This window comes from Paramisgurnus dabryanus, chromosome 11 (genome assembly GCF_030506205.2).
Source record: "Paramisgurnus dabryanus chromosome 11, PD_genome_1.1, whole genome shotgun sequence".
Lineage (NCBI taxonomy): Eukaryota > Metazoa > Chordata > Actinopteri > Cypriniformes > Cobitidae > Paramisgurnus > Paramisgurnus dabryanus.
The window spans coordinates 18,091,251-18,116,130 of NC_133347.1; the positions used below are offsets into that span (position 1 = coordinate 18,091,251).

General features: G+C 39.0%; 1 protein-coding gene across 4 annotated transcripts in view; it reads right to left on the reverse strand.

Moving 5' to 3' along the window:
* dock8 (dedicator of cytokinesis 8) overlaps positions 1-24,880 on the reverse strand; it is a 51,712-nt gene that overhangs the window by 5,121 nt on the left and 21,711 nt on the right. For 3 of the 4 annotated variants that reach the window (XM_065247210.2, XM_065247209.2, XM_065247214.1), the window contains 37 exons: positions 24,779-24,859; positions 24,121-24,304; positions 23,864-23,985; positions 21,820-21,910; positions 21,392-21,554; positions 20,565-20,682; positions 20,298-20,368; positions 20,073-20,217; positions 19,842-19,943; positions 19,569-19,664; positions 19,234-19,468; positions 18,749-18,913; positions 16,934-17,106; positions 16,753-16,848; positions 16,562-16,657; positions 16,263-16,412; positions 16,035-16,148; positions 14,668-14,823; positions 14,441-14,577; positions 14,140-14,303; positions 13,797-13,945; positions 13,345-13,527; positions 13,134-13,260; positions 11,596-11,677; positions 11,419-11,515; positions 11,197-11,331; positions 10,933-11,085; positions 5,852-6,010; positions 4,656-4,756; positions 3,726-3,918; positions 3,417-3,560; positions 2,702-2,833; positions 2,466-2,600; positions 1,832-1,921; positions 1,259-1,495; positions 842-985; positions 205-311 (listed from right to left, as the gene is read on the reverse strand). In XM_065247210.2, the coding sequence (XP_065103282.1) occupies positions 205-311; positions 842-985; positions 1,259-1,495; positions 1,832-1,921; positions 2,466-2,600; positions 2,702-2,833; positions 3,417-3,560; positions 3,726-3,918; positions 4,656-4,756; positions 5,852-6,010; positions 10,933-11,085; positions 11,197-11,331; positions 11,419-11,515; positions 11,596-11,677; positions 13,134-13,260; positions 13,345-13,527; positions 13,797-13,945; positions 14,140-14,303; positions 14,441-14,577; positions 14,668-14,823; positions 16,035-16,148; positions 16,263-16,412; positions 16,562-16,657; positions 16,753-16,848; positions 16,934-17,106; positions 18,749-18,913; positions 19,234-19,468; positions 19,569-19,664; positions 19,842-19,943; positions 20,073-20,217; positions 20,298-20,368; positions 20,565-20,682; positions 21,392-21,554; positions 21,820-21,910; positions 23,864-23,985; positions 24,121-24,304; positions 24,779-24,859 (5,027 nt within the window). The remainder of the gene's footprint in view (positions 1-204; positions 312-841; positions 986-1,258; positions 1,496-1,831; positions 1,922-2,465; positions 2,601-2,701; positions 2,834-3,416; positions 3,561-3,725; positions 3,919-4,655; positions 4,757-5,851; positions 6,011-10,932; positions 11,086-11,196; positions 11,332-11,418; positions 11,516-11,595; positions 11,678-13,133; positions 13,261-13,344; positions 13,528-13,796; positions 13,946-14,139; positions 14,304-14,440; positions 14,578-14,667; positions 14,824-16,034; positions 16,149-16,262; positions 16,413-16,561; positions 16,658-16,752; positions 16,849-16,933; positions 17,107-18,748; positions 18,914-19,233; positions 19,469-19,568; positions 19,665-19,841; positions 19,944-20,072; positions 20,218-20,297; positions 20,369-20,564; positions 20,683-21,391; positions 21,555-21,819; positions 21,911-23,863; positions 23,986-24,120; positions 24,305-24,778; positions 24,860-24,880) is intronic. The other variant, XM_065247213.2, reaches the window with a different exon arrangement.

The window sequence follows — 24,880 nt, forward strand, 5'->3', positions numbered from 1 at the left end:
CAAAACTAAGTTACTGGGTTGCTTTTTTATCACATTTTCGAGGTTGATAGAGGCACTGGGGACCCAATTATAGCACTTAAACATGGAAAAGTCAGATTTTCATGGTATGTCCCCTTTAATCTGATCAACAAAATGTGCTTTATTCTGAAAACTGAACAAAGTCATGTTAATATCTTTAATTTTCATTTGAAAATGGCCTCTCACCGCATTATGAACTCTTTGAAACACAAACGCAGTTTGTTGTGATGACGGAAGAGCTTGGGGTCTGCTGGGATTTCATTCAAGAAGACCTGGGCCACCTCCAATGGACCCTGCAGAGACACAGAATTAGACCGGGAAAGAAAAGACGCCCCCCTCTACCATGCTGGAGAAGAAAATGAATGCTTCATGCATTGGAGGCCACAAGGTAAAGTCAACACATAAGGGAAAGATCATGAATAAGTCTTTGTGCGAGTGATGTTACCGTGAAGCCAGCAGCGAGACATTGCTCCGCTCTTTGTATGTTGTTTAACCAAAGGGCATTTATCAAGTAACCGCAGCCAGATCTATGGGATTTGGATCCGTTTTGAACTTGATTGGTGTTGTAAGTTGTCACTCGGTAGCTTGGGCTATTACTAGAAATATAGCGTTGCCGGGAGCGTCGGTATAAATCCATGAAGCCTAAAATTTACATTACTCTCCTAAACTGTCCTTATATTACCCAAAGGATTTTAAACCACATCAGAGGCCTTCAAAAGATCCTTCAATTTGCGAGATGGTAATGGCCCTAGCGGGAGACTAGGAGGCTGGATAAGCGAGCGTGTATGTCTGCGTACGTGTTTATTTAAGTGAAGTTTCAGACCTGATTGACTGTGGCCGTGACCGATCCCTGTAAAACCATCTGCAGCATCACAGCATCTGGCTTCTCTCTGTGCGTGGCTTCGGCGAGCTCTCGCGTCTTCTTCTGCATGTCTTCGATGGCCACCTCGATGGGTGTGAGGTCAAACTGAAGAGATTAAGAGAGTTGGCGACAGGCAGTAGAGACAGGAACATTTGTAACTGTATTTGTGCCGTTTATCGGCTTCAGTTAGTTAAATTCCAGATGGTGATGGCTCATAGATTGCCCTCTATTAATTCAAACCTATAACCTTTTGTTTACCTTTTATCCAAAGCAACTATACATTTTTATTAATATGGGTTTGAACCCATGACCTTTTGTGCTGCTAACGCAATGCTCTACAACTGAGCTATAGAGGATATTTTCTTGTCTCGTCATTACCTCTTCTTTCTGAATGACGTTGATTCGCGTCTTGATGTAAGGAAAGGCGTGCATTGTGGTTAGGATGGTTTTCCGCTTGTATTGCTCATTCAGTTCTCCACGGGGTCTCCCACTCTTCGTAAATGGAGTAGTGTACATGAAGCGACGGAGGTTGAAGTTCTTCTCAAAGTTGGTAAGACGGTCCTTCATCTCATAGTCATCAAAGAAAGGTTCCACAAAGGTAATCTGTATGTATGCCTGCATGATAATATTTAACAGGGGTCAAACAGTATAATAATTTTGATTGTAATCGTGTTTAAAGCAACACTAAATAGTTTTTGCTCTTTGCTCCCCCTATAGGTTGGAAGCGGAATTGTCCAATACCACTGTCGTAAATTACAACTACAGAACCGCGACCCGACGATTGGAAACTCCTTTAGTGCGGTTTTGGCCAACAGGGGGCTGCAAAGCGAATGTGAAAGTGCAGTTCACCCTGTTTGGAGTGGATGAACGACTGAAACTTTTCTTATGAAGCGTTATTTTAAGGTAAAAAAACTCTTTGGTGTTGCTTTAAATATTTCATGTTTCACGTACCTTGTTCGGATTCAGCTTGCTTCTGTCTACTGGTGTTGAATCTTTAATCATTTCCAAATCTCCATCTCCAAAACACTGACTGTAGAAATTCTGTTAAAATAGCAAACAAAGACTTATCCACAGTCCTTCACCTAACCTACTCCTGGCCAACCAAATGTGAAATTTTTTTTACCGTTTTGGAATCCATTCAGCCGATCTCCAGGTCTGGCGGTACCACTTTTAGTATGGCTTAGCATAATTCATTAAATCTGATTACATACATCGTATAATCGCAACTTTTATTTTTCTGTCAGTCTTAGTACACGATGTAACTACAGAAGAGTCAAGTTTTAAATAGGGAAACTTTTTTGGGGGGTATTTTTGGGTGTGATGCTAATGGTCTAATCAGATTCAATGGATTATGCTAAGCTATGCTAAAAGTGGTAGCGCCAGACCCGGAGATCAGATGAATGGATTCCAAAACGGTAAGAATCAAAAGTTTAACTCTAAGGGAGCTGTAAAATTAGCATTTTTCAAAAAAAAGTGTCCCTTTAATACTGACTAAGTAAGTCATGTCAAAAATAGAAATTAAAGTGAACTTTTGTGAATCTCTCAATGTCATCTCAGTTCTGAACTTCACAAGAAGAAGTTTCACCTCGAGCCGGTGGGATATCTCTGGTAAATGGGTGATTCCTGGCTCTTTGTAGATAAATTCCTGCTCATCCAAGTCTCCAAATTTAGAACCATAAAATCCCACACGGAAGTATGTTCCAAACATCCTCTTGTGACCCTGAGAAAGTAAACAAACATCTGATTCAAATGATCATACTGTATGGTTTTAGACTCCTTCCTGTCTGGCAGAATCGCGTAGGAGGCGTTTATATTCTTTACCTTATTAATGATGTTCTCAAAAGCCCTTTGGAGTTTGTCGTGCGTGGATGCGAGTTTCCGGAAATCTCTGTGAGCCTCCAGTATAGGTACGATTATCTTGTACACCTCGTTGACTTCTTCATATAATCCACCCTGTCCGTGAACAATGAGTTGGAAAGAAAGTACAGCAGGGGTTTAGAAGAGTAAAATACATCAGGGAGTTTACATTTACGCATTTGACGGATGCTCTCATACACAGTGACTTATAGAGCTTTTGATTTATACATTTATCTCTAGGATCAAACCCATGACTTTTGCATTGCTAATGCAAAATTGAGCTAAAGTAACATGTGAATGTCTCATGTACATTACAGTACATATACAAGAAATAGTTTGCACTGTCAAGTTTATTTAATCAAACTTTAAACTGGACTTTAGAATGAAATAAAAAAAACTTTTAAAGCCACATTTTGACTTACCCATCTGCCACAATATTGTCATGTCCTTGATTTATATTTATTAATGTGTGTTATCATTTTTTTTTTTGTGTGTGTGTGTATATTTACAATTAAATTATTTTTATCATATCATTAATTTGCTAATTTTCTTTAAACCTATAGACTGCACTTATATACATAAAAAATAGAAGTATTACTTCACGATATAGAGCATAAATGAGCAGAGGAACATTTTGGAAGAAAGGTGACTCTATCTACCCGTTTAATGGACGACTTACATTGCTAAAAAGCTCAGCAGCCTGTTCCAAAAGCCCTACAAGGCCACTTTCCGTGAAGTAGCGTCCCGAGCAAACCCCGTCCTCGTCTGGAGACAAGATGTCGTCTGAGACAGCCGACTCCTCCAGCACGTTAGGAGAGATGTTCTGGTGGGAGGAGAGACAATTATTTGCCACAGTCTGACATGGTTTTCATTCGCACCGAGCTGTGCGTGAAGGGTCTGAGGAGCAGCCGAGACATAATTCACACCCACTGTTGTTTTCAGGAAAAGGAGCGGATTCGAACGTTTCCCACTCGCAATAATAACTCACTTGAAATGTGACGCTGCCCACAGGCAGGTATTTGTGATCCTCCAGCATGCTCAGATATTCAGCCACCAGGGCCGCGGCATGGACCAAACACATGGCTGATTCGGTGAAGCACTTCTTGATGTTGTGCTTCTCTGCCATGTTTTGCAACCAGGTGAGGCGAAGATCTGGAGATGTCTGGTAGCCCTTTGCTATCCTGGAGCCGACAGAAATTAGTAATTAAATACAACTGAAGAGCCCAGATGCAAAATCCTCAAAGTGTGTTTGATTTGTTTTCTTGTAAATGATCATTTTTAATCAGACTCTTAATTGATTCTGGCATCAAACCGGTATTTCTGAATGGCCGGGATTAAGTGGATTTTAGGCGAAAGTATTATTTAATAAACAAATAATATTTTCCAAGAGCAAATGGTTAATGTGAATATCTTAGTTTTGAAGGAGGTGGCGTTTAGCGTGCATCTAAGGTCCCTAATTAATACATGTTTTTTGAATGCTCAATTCTGATTGGTCAATAATGCGATTCAGCATAAACGCTCCATATATAGGGATATTGGTAACAAGTGATATCGGAAAAAATAATCTGGGCTACTTCACCTTTGTTACATAAAGGTTTTATTAAATATTTAAATCACAAATCCATATTTCCTTTAATTTCTGCTTCTGTTGTGATCACCCTGTCCACCAAGTTTACTTTTGACTGTACAAAAACCTTTCCTAAGTTAACTAATAACAAAGAAAAGTGTGGAGTGGCACATGTGAGGCACACACTACGTGGTTACAACATACTACTCGGTTACCATGGTATGTCTAAAAACAGTAGACAACAGTAGAAACCACAATGAAATGAGAAGCAGAGAAGAAAAACCACAGGCCTGGCATCCCGAAAGCACAAACAGACTTTGTTTTAGCTACTGCAGAAAGTATGTACAGTACCTATACATGAGGTCCATGAGCATCTCGGGGTCTTTCTGAAACTCTTTCATCTTTACTGTATCGGACAGGATACTATTTAGGTTCCTTAAAAGCTCATCCACCTGTGGGGACAGTCATTCATAGTTAGTAGATGCTTGAGAGCATCTAACATTTTGCTTTAAAGGGATAGTTCACCTAAAAATGAAAATGTGGTCATCATTTACTCACTCACATGTTGTTACCAACGTGTATACATTTCTTTGTTCTGATAAACACAATGGAAGATATTTTGAGGAATGTTTGTAACCAAACCAATCAGAGGCCCCATTGACTGTCATAGTAGGAGAAGAGAATACTATGGAAGTCAATGGGGCCTCTGATTGGTTTGGTTACAAACATTCACTCAAACAACATATCTTCCCTTATGTTTATCAGAACAAAGAAATTTATACAGGTTGGTAACAGTAAATGATGACTGAATTTTCATTTTTGGGCAAACTATCCCTTTAACTTTTCCCGAGTTATCTCGTCAATTAAGAGAAAAAAATGCATTAAAAAAGTGTTACTGATGAGGTTTTTTGAATCTGATCTCTAACATAAAAAAAAACATTTTTGTGAAGGAATTAAGTAAAATACCCATATTTATGCCTCGTTTGGGATCATTTAGAGTCCTTTGAAACTCCGTTGAAAAAAACTGTTAAGTGTTGAGTTAAGTGTTAAGTGTTATGTCTTAAAATGAGAAAAATGCTGGAATGTTTTCCTCAAAAAACATAATTTCTTCTCGACTGAACAAATAAAGACATCAACATTTTGGATGACATGGTGGTGGGTCAATTATCTGGATTTTTTTTTGAGAAAATGGACTAATCCTTTAAGAGCCAACAATAAGCACAGTATACAAAGTTATACGTTTACAAGTAGTAGTCTTCTTAATAGATAGAAGTAAATAATCGATAATATAATAGATAGTTTAGATGTGTCCTTTTGGTCAACATGCTGTATTCTGTTTAGTACAAACCCAAACCTACAGCATTAATGTGTCTACTAGCCTAAGATACGGCTATTTACTGTATTCTGCATTAGCACTAAAAGCATATCATTAAAAAGTATTGCATTCAGAGACTTGCTTTTATGATAAATTGCAAGGAATAACTTGGCTAAAAAGAGCTACTTTGCAAGCTACTTTGCATGAGAAATGACATAGCCAAGAGTTTCACCTGCGAGGGCAGCTGTGTGGACTGCATCTCTGTGTCCTCTTCTGCATACGCAAGAATAGTCCTGAAAGACCGCCGGAGATACTCCTCGTGGATGTCTGAAGACTTTCCAACCAATGAGGCCAAAGACATCGTCACCTGCATCTTGACTCTAGAGAAATTCTGTAAGGGCAGAAAAGATCAATGCTTAACCCAAAGAAAAGACTTTTCAATCTTTTGCACATACAGTACTGTACACAGTAGCTGAAAGAGAAGTAAAAGTCGTTTTTTTTTCAATGTATGGATGTGCACACCGGTATCATAATAACAAAAGCCTGAAAACAGACCCCAGTTGAGCCATTTATCTGGGTTGGCCTGCTGAGGTTATTAAAGGGTTACATTGTCAAATACAGGTGTTAGGCTGTAAAGGAAAAAGCCACTGTGCCGAGCGCGATTGGCCATTGCTGTCATAGCCTCAGATCATTGATTTCCGGGGATGGTTTGAGCCAGGGGCTGCAAATGCTCCATCCATCTTGCTTAACATCAGAAAATGGCAAAATGATCCCCCATTAACCCCTGTATAATTGCCAATGGATCATTTCAATGGCACCATTATGTTAAATTGAGCGTATGTGTGAGGCATCTGAAGACGTCACCAATCTCGCATCTAGGTCAGTTCTGCTGTGAAGAATGGCTCAAGATCGGCACTACAGAGAAGATTAATGCAATATTTGCTCTGAAGCCCTATGTCCCTTGTGTTTAATGTAATATGAGACAGGGCCTTAAAGGAACAGTTCATCCAAATATGAAAATTGTCTCGTGAATGAAAAATACGCATACTCATATCATTTCAGATCTTAAACAAATAATTTTAGATTACAACTCAATATTTCTTGGGTCTCGTAACAAAACACAAATAACTAGTGATGACACATGCAAGAACCAATGAGATTTGATGTTATCGAATAATTGGTGATCCATGTCACTGCCATATACGGGTTGCATTCACATCCAAGTACTCACAAGAAACAAAAGTTTAAATGTGCATCCAGTCATTCGTCTAATACAACTTTCGTCCACTTTAAACCACGAAAAATTTTGAGATTAAGCAGATTTGAAGGTAAGGTATTTATATAATATGTGCTGAGAGTATTCGGTCAATATCATCATCATCTCATTTTTGACGCAGGTGGCATTAAGCGGCTTTTGCACCTCAATTGTCTATTTTTAGTTTCCTTGAGAACGTTATAGGAAACATCTGAGGCTAAATCAACAATAAAACATTTCCTCTGAAACATAAAAACAAAGCAGGGCTGGGAGGCGCAGTGATATGTCTCTAAAAGAAATCAACATAATATATTCAAGGTTACACCAACGACAGGGTCGACCGCTGGAGCCTTTTGCAAACCAAACAAGCAAACAAAAACACACAGACAGGGAGAGAAATCCATCCTTTTGCCATTAAAGATGAATGAGACGGCAAACAACGTGGCCATCTGGTGAGGTCGCAGTGAGGGGGGAGAAACTGAATCAACAAAGGAAACACTCCAGCCATCAGCCTACAGCACACAGAGACGGTCAGTGAATAGTGACAGGCTCATGTTATCAGCAGACAGACAGACAGGTGAATAACATTTACAGAGGCTGTCTTCAGTGCTACATCTGTGTGGTTTTAAAAGAGTAGGAGCGAAGACGTAAGGGGGCTGTGATTTTTTTCGGGATAGGTTTGGGGGGTGTTTGATATTAGGAACGATCACAAATAAAAGACAAATCTTATAAAATACATGTGCAAAGTTCTCAGGCCATCTTTGTATTTATGATGATTTCATACAGTTTTGAAAAACATGTATAATAAAAAAAAAGTGTTTTTACGACATTTTTGTATAAACTGCATATCTAACATATTGTGCTGTGTGCATGCTTTTGAGTGTGTGCGTCTTTGCACTCAGTTTAGCGTGTTTTTGCATTTAAAGTGTTTTAAATCGCTTGAATGTTATTATTTGCAAGAATTAAAAAAACATGCAAAAGATACAGTTTTACTATATAAATTAGTGAATAACATGCTCAGTGGTAGAGCCTGCATTAGCAGAGGTCAAGTGTTCGAGGTCTCCTGATAAAAATGTTTACCTTGTAGTGCACTGTAAGTCGCTTTGAATAAAAGTGTCTGCCACATGTGTGAATGTACATATAAATGCATACGGAACCTTGTGGTCTGGTCTGTACGGATCACGGAGCGACTGTCATTCATTTTAAAAACTACAGATAAAGTATGTATGTGCATTTAAAAGCTTATATTAACTTTATTAACAAACCATATTTAAAATGCAGTTAAAGAACTGGTAGCATTAACAAAAATAACAGAGTGTTATATATCATTATTAAAGGAAGACACCACTGTTTTTTAATATATTACTATGTTCTTACCTCAACTTAGACAAATTAATACATACCTATCTTTTTTTAATACGTACACTTAATCTTTGTACAGCGCGTTGTGAATGTGTTAGGATTTAGCCTAGCCCCATTCATTCCTTAGGATCCAAACAGGGATGAATTTAGAAGCCACCAAACACTTTCATGTTTTCTCTATTTAAAGACTGTTACATGAGTAGTTACACGAGTAAGTATGGTGGCACAAAATAAAACATGATATTTTAAGCGTATAAAAATGAAAACTATATTGTATGGCGGAAGAGCACTTAGTTTACAGCACTTCGACCTTGGCGCACAGTAACATCATCGCTCTTTGACTACTCCCCCTCTCGCTCAAACTTCTGTCCATATTACTGCGCCCGAGGTCAAAGTGCTACAAACTAAGTGCTCTTCTGCCATACAATATAGTTCTCATTTAAAAAAAATCCCACGTTTTTTTTGTGGCACCATACTTACTCGTGTAACTACTCATGTTCCTTTAAATATGGAAAACATGGAAGTGTTTGGTGGCTTCTAAATTCATCCCTGTTTGGATCGTAAGGAATGAAAAGGGCTAGGCTAACTGCTAACACATTCACGACGCGCTGTACAAAGATTAAGTGCACGCATCGAAAAAAAGATAGGTATGATCAGTGTTTCCTCTAGGATTTTTTTCAGCTGTGGCGGCAGGGGGCGCCCATGATGATTATACATGTAAAAAAAATGTTTAATGTAGAATATAGGCTACAGTAAACTAACATGTATTTTTTTATAATTTTCACGCTGTCATTTACTTTTCCTTATATTTATAGCATATTGCTTTTCTATGTTTGATCTAAACTGTATTTTCTTAAAAAAACGTTACACAGCTACAAACGTAGTTTGGATATTTCATTGTAGTTTTAATGTAGTGTGCATTGCAAGTTCGTCCTCGTGTTTAGCGTACAGAGCTGTTACAAAGTCATGCAGTCCTGTTTGATAATCCGCACCGCTGTGATTGACAGAACAACCGACCAGTTATCCGACATCAGCAGCAATTTTATTTCACACACGTACCATTTGACATAAAGACGGTGACCCCGAGCCGGTCACACCGCAAATCGCGCAGTTAAATATATACATTTACCGGTCTTCAGACAGATCTTAAACACAAATAAGCACGGGACATTTAAAAACGAGTCGAATTTTGGTCTTGGATGTTAGACCCGCATTTTACCCGCAGTCTATTGAGTCCCGACCTGCATCTACAACACAAATGAAACGCGAATAGCCTATTACACCCGTTAGATCAAATATTATGCAGTTCACCCGCGGGTACCCCGACCCTGCTGTTTCGTCTGAAAACAGATAAAACAGTCTCCCCGTCTGCCTCAAGTTTCTATTACCAACGTTCTTCTCTTCCACGGGAATAATGCAAGTTTCCTTACAAACAGATTTGACTATTAATGTCTTGCAGTCGCATGTAAGTAGTATTCAGTATTTAGCCTTTTGTTTTTGGACAAATATCTTATAATTTAATGTGAACCTTTGTGAGTGTCGATCTAAAGCACAGACGATTGACTGACAGCTGAGCGGTCAGCAGCGCGCTGCGCTTATAGCCTATACTGAATAACTAATGGCCAGATAAGTTGATAATATGAGTACAGTAATTCCAAATGAATGTCCAAAAACCTCGTCATATGTTAAATCAAAAGTTGTATAATGTCTTTTCTCGCAGCCCTGCGCTGTGTTGGTGTAGATATGCGCCGGTGAACATCATATGCGTGATGACCTTGCAGCTTAAATTACCCTAAATTTATAGTCATAAAGATAAAAGTAAAACAACATTCGAAACTTCAAATTATGTATTTTTATTTGTGTAAACTCACAATAAGGAGAAAACCTTGTGCTTATTTATAATCATTAAAAACATGACGTGCTTTCTGCTGCTTTGGTTTTAGAGCGCGTCACAAAAAAAGAACAGAAACTCAAATACTTTTTTATTCGTTTAGTCAATTTAATAATTATTTAAGTGCAACATATTTCGTATAGGCTTATTTATTTTATTATTATTTCTCAAAACAGAAACGTAGCTTAATAATCCTCTGTTGATTTAAATCTATTTGTGCATGAAACTAAACCCATGGAGGAAATTATGATATTTTAGGAGATTTATTTATAAATGAGTGAACAACGCAAATCCAGAAAGGAATTTATTTCTAGACAGCCAGTCTCGCAGAGCGGACATTTCGGTAGCTTTTTTGCGAGCTGCCGCTGTGGGTTTTGTCTAGAAGGGATACAGCAAATGCCGAAAAGTTAAGGATTAGATTTGGAGGTAGGATTATTAGGATGAAAACAGCGGTTCTGGCTAAATTAGATACAAATACATCCTACAATCGTGTGAAATTTTGTGTTTAGAGTTGGGTTTGGTTAAAGGATTAGGATAAAACAGTGCTCATCCAACGAGATTTCGTTTGCTGTATCCCTTCTATCCACAACCGCAGGCGTGGCGGGGATGTTTTAGGAGTGACGGGCCGCCACGGTTGAATGTATATAGCGGAAACACTGCGGTATGTATTAATTAGTCTAAGTTGAGATAAGAACATAGTAAAATATTTAAAAAACAGTGGTGTCTTCCTTTAATCACTTTGTAAAAAATGATCACAATGACCTTTTACGCTTTGTTTGTTAAAGTATTTGTACATGAGTCTTACACTGGCAGAGTTGTAGCTATATCTCATGATCAGGTATAATGTAGCACAAGCCTGACTCCTGTTGCCATCCACACTGCTGCTGCAGTAATGGAGAACCTTCTGACACAGGTCTGCACACTGCTCAGCCTCTTCCTCAAACAGCAAATCCCCGAACTGAAAAACAGCATCAGATTGCACACCTGTGAGTTACACAATAAGGTGCGAGCGGTCGTGCTATATCGTCGACATACATAACATTATCTAAAGCACACAGAAGGGCAGTACCTTTACTATGAGAGCCCGCAAGGTGCTGAAACAGTGTGACAGGAAGGTGGTGCTCTGATTACAGGTGAGAGAATGCAGCAGGACCCTCAGTACTCCACCAACCACATTATCCTTACAGTCTGCCAGAGGAACCGCCTGAGATACGCAAAATCACATTTTGTTATTATTACAGAATAGTTAAGGCTTTGTATGTACTGTATGTGCTATATTTATTTTGTCTACCTGTACTATCATCTCCAGCAGGTCAAGGACTATGAGGTTGGTCTCGGTGGCCAGGTTTCCACTGATTATGGCTTCTTGATCCAGCTCTGCTTTAGATCTGAAGAAACAATGATACATTAACAGAGCAAAATACAGTAAGTTAAATTTAAATGGACGGTTATGTTATTTTCTGCTCACTTGTCCTGTCTGTCGTTGGTCTGGCGCCACTGTGTGAGATCTTTCCTCCAGCGCAGGTTCTCTCTATGACCCACCGTCCTGTCTTTACCATTCACAAAACACAGCAACATACCAAGATAGGAGATATTTAGAAAACATGTAAACAAAGATGGCTGTAAAGTAGACAGCATTTTAGGTCAAATGAAAATGTGTATTGTTGAAAATAAATAGTAGATTCATCATTCTTGTACTCAAGTAACTTGTGTTTTACAACAGTTTGACAACTTTAAAGATGGGTATGTGACCCTGCCTGTGAAAACCCTCCTAAAGTCATTTATGTGATTTACTGTTTTTTACACAAAATATTAATGTAAAGAACATTCCGTGAAAATTTCACCTTGATGACTTTTTCAAAGATGTCAAATAAATCTTTGGTGTCCCCAGAGTACGTATGTTAAGTTTTAGCGCAAAATATCATATAGATAATTTATTATAACATGTTAAAATTGACATTTGTAGGTGTGAGCAAAAATGTGCCGTTTTGGGTGTGTCCTTTTCAATCCAAATGAGTTGATCTCTGCACTAAATGGCAGTGTTGTGGTTGGATAGTGCAGATTAAGGGGCGGTATAATCCCCTTCTGACATCACAAGGGGAGCCAAATTTCAATGACCTATTTATTCACAAGCTTAAAGAGAATGGTTTACCAAAACTAAGTTACTGTTGATAGAACCACTGAGACCCAATTATGGGAACTTAAACATGGAAAAAAGTCAGATTTTCATGATAAGCCCCCTTTAATATTGACGAGTAACGATACATTCACAAGGGGCGTCAACATCAACACTTGACCGAGGGTGTGTCTGAAGCCTGGCTAACAGCCAATCAAATACATATACATAATTGGCTGGCTCTGCCCTAGGTTATTTGTATAAGGCGATCTGATTGGCTGACGCCAGTGTTGACGCTTGAAAAGTTGAGAAATAGAGACAGAGAGCAGTCATGCTATCACCGGGGGATAACAATCCAACCGTCTCCATTCAATTTGTTATACGTGAAGCTGCCTCCTTGTCATTTCTGGCTTATAACAAAAACAGAATAATGCCTTAAAGCTGCTGTGTGACAAGGTGTACAGCTAACAAGCTAAAAAACCCAGATATACATTTTTATAAGCTGTCGACCCCAAATAACAAGCGTTTAAAGACACAAAAGTGGATCGCCGCCTACGTTTCCCTCCAGTGGGCGTAGTTCTTATAATAGTAGTACTATGAAAAGTAGCCTGCATCCACTTTTGTGTGAACAATGTGTGAATGTACCCTAAGGCCATGTCAAAGATTGAAATCTATGAGTGAATTCAAAATGTAATGCTCCTTATCTCATAATAATAAGAAGGAGTTTGCCAGCACCAGTCAGTACCCATGCACTTTTATATTTTACTGTATGAAAAAACAGACCATCATTAAAAAGTTTTCCTTCTGTACTCTACCTTCTGAAAAATGTTCATTTTAGGCTAAGCTATCCTTAAAGTGTAAGAGAAAGTAAAAGATGTGATGCAGCTCACCTCCAACCCTTTTCATCATCTCTCCTCTGGCTCCGATACCTCCTAACAGAGCCTCCTCCAGACGCGCCTTAGCCTGCTGAGACTTCTGTAGGGCCTGTGTGCTCACCTTATCAGAACTCTGTTTTCCCTACACACATACAAATGCACACACCATGTGATAAAAGCAGAAGATATCCACATACATCTGGTAATGTAAAAATGTGTATCTTACCCTGTACTCAAAACAGGATATGCAGATGGTGAGCAGTTCCAGCAGGCGGCTCAGCTGAGAGGTGGGCATATCTACGGTCCAGCGCTGGATCAGATTCTGGTCAGCGTTCTTGATAATCCACAGGAAACACATCAGTAGATTGCGGCTGGTCTCTGCTGTCAGCATGTTAGTGGTTTTCCCCGCCTGGACAAACAAAAAATATCACTTTAAGGGTTAAACAAGTCTTTTCAGGTTTAAACACATATATAATAATCTAACAAAATCTAATAATGAGATTAGGAGCGTCATTTCCCTCATTGATCTTAATCAAGGTTATATCTTCTTTACATTATGCAGGATGATTTTAGGTAAATCACAAAAATATGCCTTTATCTGGTTATTCTCAGACTGAATAAAAATGTGAATAAAAACATGCATTATATTATAAATCATGTTATTTAAAAACTTCCTACCACAGACGTCATAGACAGCAGTGCATTTCTGGCAAGGGTACTGAAGGGATTTCCAGCGATTGCCATGGCAACAGACTGATTGATGGGGGTGACGCTATCAGGGTCATCCTCGGGCCCACCCGACTTGCTTTTGCTACGCGAATCAGAAACTGAGAAGACACACATGAATCTCACATGATTTATTTCCATCTCCCATAATGCAACACAAGAGAGTCATAATCACACACTTTGGCCCACTGACTAAAAGCAACTATTAAATCTAACAGAGATTAACAACTGTGCTATCAACTAAACAGACATCAGGGACAGAACTTATCCAATAATACGCTGTATAAAGGAGTACCTGTGAAGTCAAGGTAATTGATGGAGTCGATAATGATGGCCACCAGGGGGAGGTAGAGAGCAGCGATCTTAGCTTTGACCTCTGGCTTTGAGCATCGTTGATCCAGATCATGAGCGCATAATAAGCTGTAAGTGGCATTAATGGCCCTTTGCTGGACTCTGCCCCTGCACGCACACACACAGCATCACAAATTATATTTATTTATTTACTGTAAATTATCCTACATAAATGTAAAGAACAATCTGTAAAAATATATTTTAGCACACAATTCACTGTTAGTTTCTTATTGAATGTGACCCACCCCTCTGATTCCATGTCCAGTGCCGTGCTGAGTTCGGTCAGCAGCAGACCGGTCAGGTAATGGCGCTGCTTAAAGTCATGGGACAGGTCAAACATGGCTGCAATCTTATTGTCCTGAAAACTGCAAGAGCTGGAGGTCTGGTAAAACAAATGGATAACTTTATCAGAACAGCCCCTGTTTTTAAACACATCAGATCAGCTGTAATAGGCACAACATGGCAGAATCACCTGTGAGGAGGTGGAGGGAGAAGGTGAGGCAGGGGCGGAGGTGGGACTACTGAAGAACAAGCTGAGGTTGAGGTAGTGCTCGTGACTGCACAGGACTCTGAGAAACTCCAGCCTCATGCTGATCAAAGTCGCCATGTTCACACTTTTTGCTGCCATCTGTAAGAAAAGTGGAAAGGACAGGGAGATTTTTATAAGATGGGTTGCTTACGCGGGTGGTGCATGTTTGAGTTTGGCTTTCAAAACATCTTTCTCTTCTTCCGTCTTTATTTCCCATCTCATACTGTATTCTGTAAACATTTATAATAAAACCAACAGGCATGTTTTAACATATTTTATTGGCTGACCCATGAAGCAGATCTTGTGGTGTAATTTTGAAGAGGCTACGGGGCTCACATTTTCATCACCAAATGTAAAACTCTAATTATAATTTAAAAAATACTTTATCTTAATTGATCTTGATTTTTTCTTTTTAAAAGAAATTCTGTACTTGCACTGCAACCCTTTTTTTAATAATTTTAAAATGTCATGCCAAAAATTTTATTGGACTTTTACTAAGAGAGAGAGAGAGAGAGAGAGAGAGAGAGAGAGAGAGAGAGAGAGAGAGAGAGAGAGAGAGAGAGAGAGAGAGAGAGAGAGAGAGAGAGAGAGAGAGAGAGAGAGAGAGAGAGAGAGAGAGAGAGAGAGAGAAAAATAAACTAAAAAATAAGTCTAGTTTTTAGAACAAAAACATAAAATTTAAGTGAATTTGTGCATAAAACAAGCAAAAATATCTGCCAATAGGGTAAGCACATTTTTCTTAAATTTTGGTTGAATTGAGTGTTTAAGAAAAAAATTCAAGATTTTTTTCTTACCCCATTGGCAATTGTTTTTGCTTGTTTTAAGCACGAATTAACAATTTTAGTACAAGAACAATTAAAACATGAGAATTTTTTTTTGAATATCTTTAATTACTTACACTTTATATCTAACATTTCTTAATAGAGGTTTTTAAGACAGTCATGGCCTAATGGTTAAAAAGTCAGGCTCAGCAGAAAGTGACAGAGGTGCCCTTGAGCAAGATACGTTGCCCCCAATTGCTCCCGGGGGGGCTGTAGGGATAGCTGCCCACTGCTAAGGTTTTGTATGTGTGTTTACTACTTCCTGGGGTGGGTTAAATCCGGAGGTCACATTTTAAGTATGGGCTACCTATGGGCATCCCCAAGTATGGAATATATTATTCATTATGCATACTGATTTCTGTCTACTACCTGTATATAGTATTAAAGTAGGTGACTTTGGACATAATGTGTGTTTATGCAGTGCCCTGTACCTTTGAACAATTTCATGTTTATGATATAATCACTTGTAAATGAGGTAAGCGTCCTAACCTGGTTGCAGTAATTCTTCACCAGTTGAAACACAAATCCACGGTCCATAAGAGACATCAAGTCATACAGGAAGAAAGCCAAGCTGACGTTAACCTTCTCCGCCTGCTCCAGCTCCTAAAAATAAACACACACACAGATCTCTTCTAATCATCACATTATCTCAGACACATAACATTCATTCATGAGACCCATATTCTTTAACATCACAATGATAATAGCCATGCACACCTTCTGCTGTTTTACTAAAATGTTCCCGATCTCGGCAGTAACCACATTGACAATAGTGGTGATGTCATCTTTGAAGCGGTCCGAGAAACGATTCCTGCGAAGGACTGACTTCTTATCCAGCTGAGACACGTGTTGACACATGCTTTTCACCTGAAGCGTGTTTACATACACACACAATAAACACTGTTAGATAACATCAACAAAACATCTTATATGTGACAAAGAGAGCTGTTATACTGATTGGCTTATCAGCTGGTGCATAGATCATAATCAGATTAACCCCTCCATCACCCTCTTACAAGAAGTTCGAAGAAGAACCAGGCGTATTTGTAAACGTTCTCCCTGCACACCCCAGTGCTGACCACCATCTGAAGAGCCAATTCTTCATGAAACAACTGCAGGGAACCAGACACAAATAAATCTGCTTATTACCAAACGTCTCATGTATAAATGATCGTGTAATGTAATGACTTATGAAATGAAAAGTCACCTTTTTGTTTACAGGTCGTGTGCTTCCACTGGAGCTCTGAGAAGCGCTGGTGAGATTTACTGCTGTTGATGTCCGACCTCCTGGATGATTTAAACCCTGGTGGCGATCAAAAGGTAGGAGCATAAAGCAAAAGTGCCAACAGTTTGTATGCGTTTATATGGTTGCGTATGCATTTGCGTACCTTTGCGAGAATGTTCAAGACCTCATTGTCCTCTGGGCTCTGTGGTGCGGGTATATCAGGATTGCTGCTGGATCGGATTCGTGATTGAAGCAACATGTAGCCTACCGTGGTAGCTGTGGTGCGAGTCAGAGTGCTGTATCTGGCCTCTGGGTGAGCCATCAGACCTCCTGGGCCTGTTGAACGTAAGACTCGATTTGAGTTTAGTTAGGACAGCGGGAGAATGGGTTGGACCCGGACCCCCATTCAAGTAAAAAAAAAAGTTACCCCGTCTTATAATGCTGTTTAGCAGGTCTGTGTGTACTACAGACATAAAGAAATAAAAAATAAAAGGAAAAGCACTACATTAGGGTCATGGGTTAGATTCCCATGGAAATAATTGAGATGCAAAAGCCGCTAAATCCCACCACCATCAAAAATGAGATAATGATATCATCCGAATGCTCTCGGCATGTATTATAAACTCATCAAATACTTTCGCTTTAAATTTGATTAAAAGTAACTATAAAAAGGTCTTCCAAAATGTATAAATTACCATTTATTTATTCACTTTTGAAAGAAAAATATCTAAAAGTCCATAGTTTTGTAAAAACTGAAACGCTACTCATCACTGACAAACAAGCACACAATACATCCCAAAATTTGTTTTACAAAAAAAACAGGGTTCCAACAATTTAGTTAACTTCAAATTCAAGGACCTTTCAAGGACTTTCCAGGTCCAATACCCTCAAATTCATGGACTAAATGGGGGACACATTTCAAGTGAGAGCAAGGTTACATCGTGTTACCTTTTAACTCTTTCACCGCCATTGACGAGATATCTCGTCAATCAAGAGAAAACACTTCCCTGCCAATGAAGAGTATTTCCGGCTTTCCACAATACCGCTATTATCCACCAGGTGGTGCCCTTCCACAACTTTTTAAACCCGGAAGTATTCGCTCTAAATGGGATCTCTATGAAAAGTCCGTCACAAATATGGAATTATTTTTGCTTTTTGCTCAAAATGTGGTGTTTTTGCAGAAACCTACCCATATTCAAAAGCTGATTACAAAAGAACTACTGAAGGTAGGATGAAACGGGTTTTTTTTTTGTTTGAAAGCAGAGGGTCTGTTCTTTCATTTGGTATATTGAATGTTTATATATTTAAAGAAGAACATTTTCTGGAAGGCATTAAACTTTTGTGAAAATCATGAAAAACGCTGGCGCTGGCTGGCAACTTTTTTTAAAAACGCTGGCGGCGAAAGAGTTAAAATACACTGTTACAGTTCCCTTTCAAGGGGCTTAACGACAAAGACAGGGTGACGCGGGAGCCAGGAAGTATATCGCTATCTGAAATATTGCCAAAGACGGCATAACAGGGACGCATGAAGTATGGCAAAAGGAGACGCAGCGTCTCATTCCCTTCTCAGGGAACAACAGTTACATACGTAACCCGAGAATTTTTCATGTGTGAAACGCAACTATGCAAAAAAACATTTTGGTATGAATCAACATTCGCATACAGAAGATATAAGCATTTAAAGCGAACAGTTTAGCATGTGTGCTTAAAAAGTCTAGAAGTTTTATGATATTATCCAACACTACACTATAGAATAATATGGATTTTTTTTCCAAAAAGCTCCTTGCATAAAATAGATTCAAGCACTTTCAATGACCTGTATCTATGTTTGTATATTTTCAAAAACTTCCCAGGGCATTGACATTTTCCCCCCAGATTCACAATTTTTCAAGGATTTCAAGGACCCGTGGGAACCCTGAAAAAAACATACAGATTGCTTTGTAGCATTAAATGTAGTTCAATGACATCAAAGCCGTACCTGTGGTGTGGATTTCGTGTTGTGTGTCTGGCAACCGAAATACGAAGTACAGGTATGTTGCTAGGAGACAGTTTCTGCCCTGATGGTCCTTCCCCAGCTCCTGACTGTTGTGAAGGCTATTGACGACTGACACCACAGACTCGAACGCGATCTGGGACAGATTCGCTGCAAAAAAAAGACAAGATAGCAAAATATCACCCTTTAAAACCAGCTGAAAATCATACAAGCAAAAATGATAAAACCATTAGCCCTTTCCAAGGATGCTTCGAATTTATTCATTTCATTGGGGATTGGCATGTGACAGAAGGACACAGAAGTTAAAAGCAAAGATTTGCAAATATTCTTAAAATTCTTAAAAGATTCTTTAATGTGCATCTAAAATTTGAGAAAATCAGATTGTGTTTGTAAGAAATTGTGGTTGTGCCCCAATGCAAAACAATTTTATTCAATCATAACGCTGCTAATCTTCCTTTACTGAAACTCACCGGTCTGTCCTGCGATGACCATTGGTTGCATGATGAGACGAAAGAGTTTGTCCAGAACCTGATGGAGGAAAAGCACCAGTGGCTCCAGTCCCGCGGAGGACAGCGAGATGATGCTCAGCTTCAGCTCATGCTCAAACCTGTTCTCCGAAATCTTCTCATCACCAACTCGGATGGGAAACGTGGACTTTCCCTCCAGAGCGTGACACAGAGTGAAGAAACGCTCCAGGTGGTTGTCCTATGAAACCAGATGATAAAGAAAAGCAAAGCCACATCAGTTCTGAATATATACGTTTCGAATATGAAAATAGTTAAATGCTGAATAAACTATTGCACACCTGTGTTTGGACTGAGGACACACAGACTAACTCAAGGCTAAACAGTCCTTTGTGATTTTCCATCCATTTGACTGGGGGAACTTGAGGCGGCAATTTCTAAGGGCAATAGTAAAGAAATGAAATTACCCGCTCCAAAACATTTAACACACAACAAATGAAATATCACTGTAAACAATATAATCATTAAATGAAGTGACAAAATAAAAATAATTGTCTCTGGTATAAAACGGGTATCAAAGTTAAATAAGACAGATGTTAAATGATTCACAGTACCTCAGGAAAATGCATGGAGTAGTTAAGAGGAAGTTTATCCAGAACGATTGGCAGACACTGTTGCCCCGTCTGAAGTCTGTCATTATTCAATATGGGTAACCACTGGCAAGACAAAAAATATTTACTTATGATGTTTACAGATATAAATATTCATGCCATTTACAAATATATACATTTGTGTGGGTGTGTGTGTGTGTGTGTGTTAACGGCGGGACAAAATATGTCACTTACTGAATATCCAATGAGAGTCTCCAAATTTCCCGCCTGGTTCTGTTTCTGTTGACAGCTGATATGGTAGAAGGTGAAAAGTAGATGATGTTTCTCTGTCAAACGGGCCGGCATGCGAATCTTCACCTCATCATAGAAGTCTGGAGACCTGCAGTGGAGAAGATAACAGCTCATGATATTTGGAGGATATATTGCCCTATCAGAGGTGCAGTGAGCAAGAATGATTACCGGTTGTGGTAGGTGACAGGGGTGTAGATCTCTTGAAGAAGCTCAGGACCGCTTGATTTTCCATGGATTACCTTTAGGAAGATTTGTTCATTAGGTTTTGTAAATACAGCATCTTTAGTTTCACAATCTTTTGATGCCTTACAACTTAGTATCAAACATGTGCCTACAGCAGCTGTGTGATTGTCCAGGCCTAGTACCATACGGTGTATGACATACGAAACAACACATTAATGTATCTGTGAGTTTTTATGTGTGTATAATACTCACAGGCATGGCACAGCTGGGATCTTCACCACTCATAAACTGAATTTTAACAGTAATGTTTCTAGCTGAAGTCAAACGGTTTGTGAGATTTAGCCTCAGAGGGTAAACGTACAGCAGGTTCCTGTAATGTAATGAAAATGATATAATATAATGACATAATTGTTTAAATGATGAGGAAATAAATGATTGTACTGTATGAAAATAATTATTCCCATTGAAGTCAATAACTGGATGTGCAAACATTTAATGACCACTAGATGGCGCAGACCACTAACAAGTCAGCATTGAAAATCAAGCCCAGATCAGGGGTTTCAATGTTATGATGCCAAGGACCCCCTAAATATGATGAACCATTTGTGAGGAACCCCCTAACTTAAATATATATAGCAATTTATATATTTTTATGTATAACGAATATATAATGGGCTACACTTAGAGTAATTCTGGATGTATAAACATGAAGAGATACATTTTCGATTCAAATGTATTTATACCAGCAACTCTTGTTTGATAGCAGCTTTACAAGGAATCCTGCCTTATAAACCACCACAAAAAGTGAGATGGAGACTATAACAAGAAAAACACATGAGAACGATACAAAGAAAAAATTTGTGAAATCCATGTAGCAAGAAATGAACACCTAATAAATAAATGTTACAAATGTTATTCGTTTTATTTTCTCTAATGACATCCAAGAACCTCCTGGAGGCTCCCTGAGGGTCCCCGGACCCCAATTCAATTTGAAAACCCCTGATCTAGATGCATGCAAATTTGTGTTTCATATTGAGTTTGAGCACATAAACTACTTGTTTGTGTGTAAGGGGGCTCACCTATATATATTGTGAGGCACGTAAACTTCACGTGAAGGGAACTCCAGCACCTCTTTAACTGCCCGTGGATGTTTCTCAGACACGGGCTTCACAGGAATCAGTTCAGGGGAGAGGCATCCAGGCACTACATCTGGCACTGGCGACACTTCCAGTCTCAGATAGCCTATCAAACACACACATTTTCAAAACATTTGATATGTAGTTACATGGGTGTACTGCATGACTGCATGGTCTGATTTAAAAGAGCCCTCCATGATATTCTGCTTCCTCCTAGATATAGCTTGTGTCCCTTCTTCAGTGCAAGTCATATAAGAGTACTCAGCTACACCTTTTATCATGCTTTACACAGAGGACAAAATGGTAAAAGCACCACAAGATCAGAACTAGAAACAGAAGTAAGACACAAATAAAAGTGTTTCTCTCCTTACCAGGTATGACCTTAACACGCCGCTGATTGGAAGATCTCTTGATGTCCCCCAGGAACTTAAAAAGGTCCTCATCACTCAAACGTTCTCCTTCCTGCCCAACAAACAGGTGATGGTTACTCTGCCACAGCATTTTACAAATTTTACATCTTTTCAAAAATGATTTTGAATCTTTAAACAGAGAACTGCACAGTTATTACTAGCTTTAGATAAAGCTGAAAGTTTTAAAGAACGCCACGTCATCCTAAAGCTGAAGGACGCAGACACTAATTCATCTGGAGAATGTTAAGAATTAAATAATGCACTCAAGGTTACAGACTAACTTTATCTTACAATACACATTCGTTGCGGTTGGTTCTAACACTGTAAAGCTTTAAATAGCATACAAATGACTCCAGTGGGTAGAGATAAATGTATTCTAAAGCAAAACAATATGTCTGTGAGTGAAAACTATTCATATTTTGAGCAATATATATACACATTTACCAGTCGGTATGCCACATATCCATGGAATATAAACATGATTAGTTTAAATACTGTGACATGTCGATAACTTAAAAATCTCATCAGTTTTTGTATAACTAGATGTCACATGTGTGTCTTGTCACAAGACAAATAAGCTGAAAATATACTTATAATATATTTTTTATATATTATATATTATATTTTATTATATATATTGTATCCTTTTTATTGTTATTTATCGCGTGTCTCTTATTTTTACATATTTTTTCTCTTATATATTGTTTTTTTCATTTCTATTTAAAGGTGCAGTGTGTAATTTTTAGAAGGATCTCTATGTTATCTATGTTATCAGTGGTACGTAAAGACCTTTTATAATGAACCATTATGTTTTTATTACCTTAGAATGAGACCTTTTTATCTACATACACCGAGGGTCCCCTTACGTGGAAGTCGCCATTTTGTGCCGCCATGTTTCTTCAGAAGCCCTTAACAGACAAACTTTTTTTACTAAGTTGTCTCCGATGATGACATGTTTTTCCGGCGGTGACTACCGTAGCTTCTCTATACATTTTAAAAGCGAGTGGTGAGCAGTGGACTGAGCCGTTGTTTGCAATTCGCAACCTCACCACTAGATGCCACTAAAATGTACACACTGCACCTTTAAAGCACTTTTAATGATTTAATTGTATGAAATGTGCTATACAAATAAACTTGCCTTGCCTATATACACCCAGAGTATAGTGTTTTTTGTATGTGTACACTAAAGCATGCGCAAGCTCGAATGCACACCTTGCAAATCATAGTTTATTTGATTCGTACGTCTACACAGACGACGTATGGGCATTGCGACAAACTGCATTGCATCTCCTGGGCTACATACTTCATTCTCCAGCCTAAAGATGATCGCACACCGGCCGCGCCGCTAAGCGACGCGCAGCGCCGTTCTAAAAAAAAAGAACACATTGTTTTCTATGAGTATACGCACACCGGCGCCGCCAGGTGGCGCCTGTCCGCGCCGCCCAGCTGTGACTCAGGAAGTTGCTCAAATCCCTCTCGCGCCACACAGCGCCACTCACATAGTTTAACATTAAATAACATCATATTTGTCCCAAATCATTAACGATTAACATTGGCTGCTAACGTATATTTTGCATTTTGAAGTAGACGCTATCTGACGAAGCTCGCGCTATTTAATGTGCACTTCCAGTTTACAATACCTCCGAGTTGTCCTAGAGGCCAATCGACGCGGCGCGACGCTGAGCTGCGCGGCTGGCGTGCGACCCCCTTGAGCGTACAAAGTAAACAGAAATCCTCTTCTGATTACGAAATTGCGTCACGCACACTGTACGCAGACCATACTTTGGCCTGGATTACTTTAATGGATTTTGAATTCCATATAAGATGAAGATACCACGCTAGTATTTTAATTTAGAATTAACCATTTGTGTTCAGCTGATGAAAGGAAGCATATACATTTGTAATAGCATATGGGTAAATAAATAAAGAGAATTTTCTCTATTATTCAGAATTGCACAAGCAATAAACCCAATCCTAAAATCTTTATAGAAGTGAAAGGCAGTACCTGCTTGATGAATGTGCACATGCTGACAGTTGGTTTAAAGCCAGATATACAGTAGCTCTCCTCCATCATGCTAAATCTGTCAGAGTTACGTCTAGGCAAACTCTTTTTGTCCAAACCCCTGCCTGTGCCCAAATCAAACAAGGTACATTATAGTAGCACAGCAAACCTAAACAACATTTTCAAAGTAATATGTTTTGTTCTGCTAGCTGATTCATTATAGTAAAGAATGAACCGCTAGTGTCTAGTGACCGACTTACCATTGAGGCTGTCTGTGTCAGCCGTGTCTCGCTCCAGCGTAGAGCTGATCGCACTCATGATATTGACCGTGGCGAAGGCAAACGGCATCCTGTAGCGGCCCAGCCTCTGACAGAAGCCCTCTGCCTGATTTTTCAACTTATCCAACTTCTCTCTGTTCTGATGGATACATAAGAGCGGCAAGAGCTTTGTACACAAGTACAGTGTCTGTTCACTGTATTATTTTTCATTGGTAAAATTATAAAGAAATATGAGAAAGAACTGAATGAATTGAATATACACTATTAAGCTGACTGTATGTTGATACCTAATGCTGGGGTGATGTTTAATGAGATTCAAGCTGTTGCAGGCCAGTTAAGTTTTTCCACACTATTACATTTATGCACTTCGCAGACACATTTATCCAAGGAGACCATTATTAACAAGCAATTTACAATGCTTTATATCAGTAGGTGTATTCCCTTGAGATCAAACCTATCACCTTTTGCACTGCCAACACAATTCAACTGAGCTAACATGTCATAGCAGACTTATCTCTAGAATGTCATGTATGCCGTATCATTAAGATATGTCTTCACTGGAATTAAGGATCCTAACCAAACCCTGGGTGTCCACATACTTTGGCCATGAAGCAAGGAGAGAGGGTTTTTCTGTAGTTACCTTTGCTGTTTCATTGTCCTTCATTACCATGTATGGTTCAGCACAATCTCCAATCTCTCCCTGCTGAAGAACTTTCTCAATCTAAAAAACACGTGTACATTA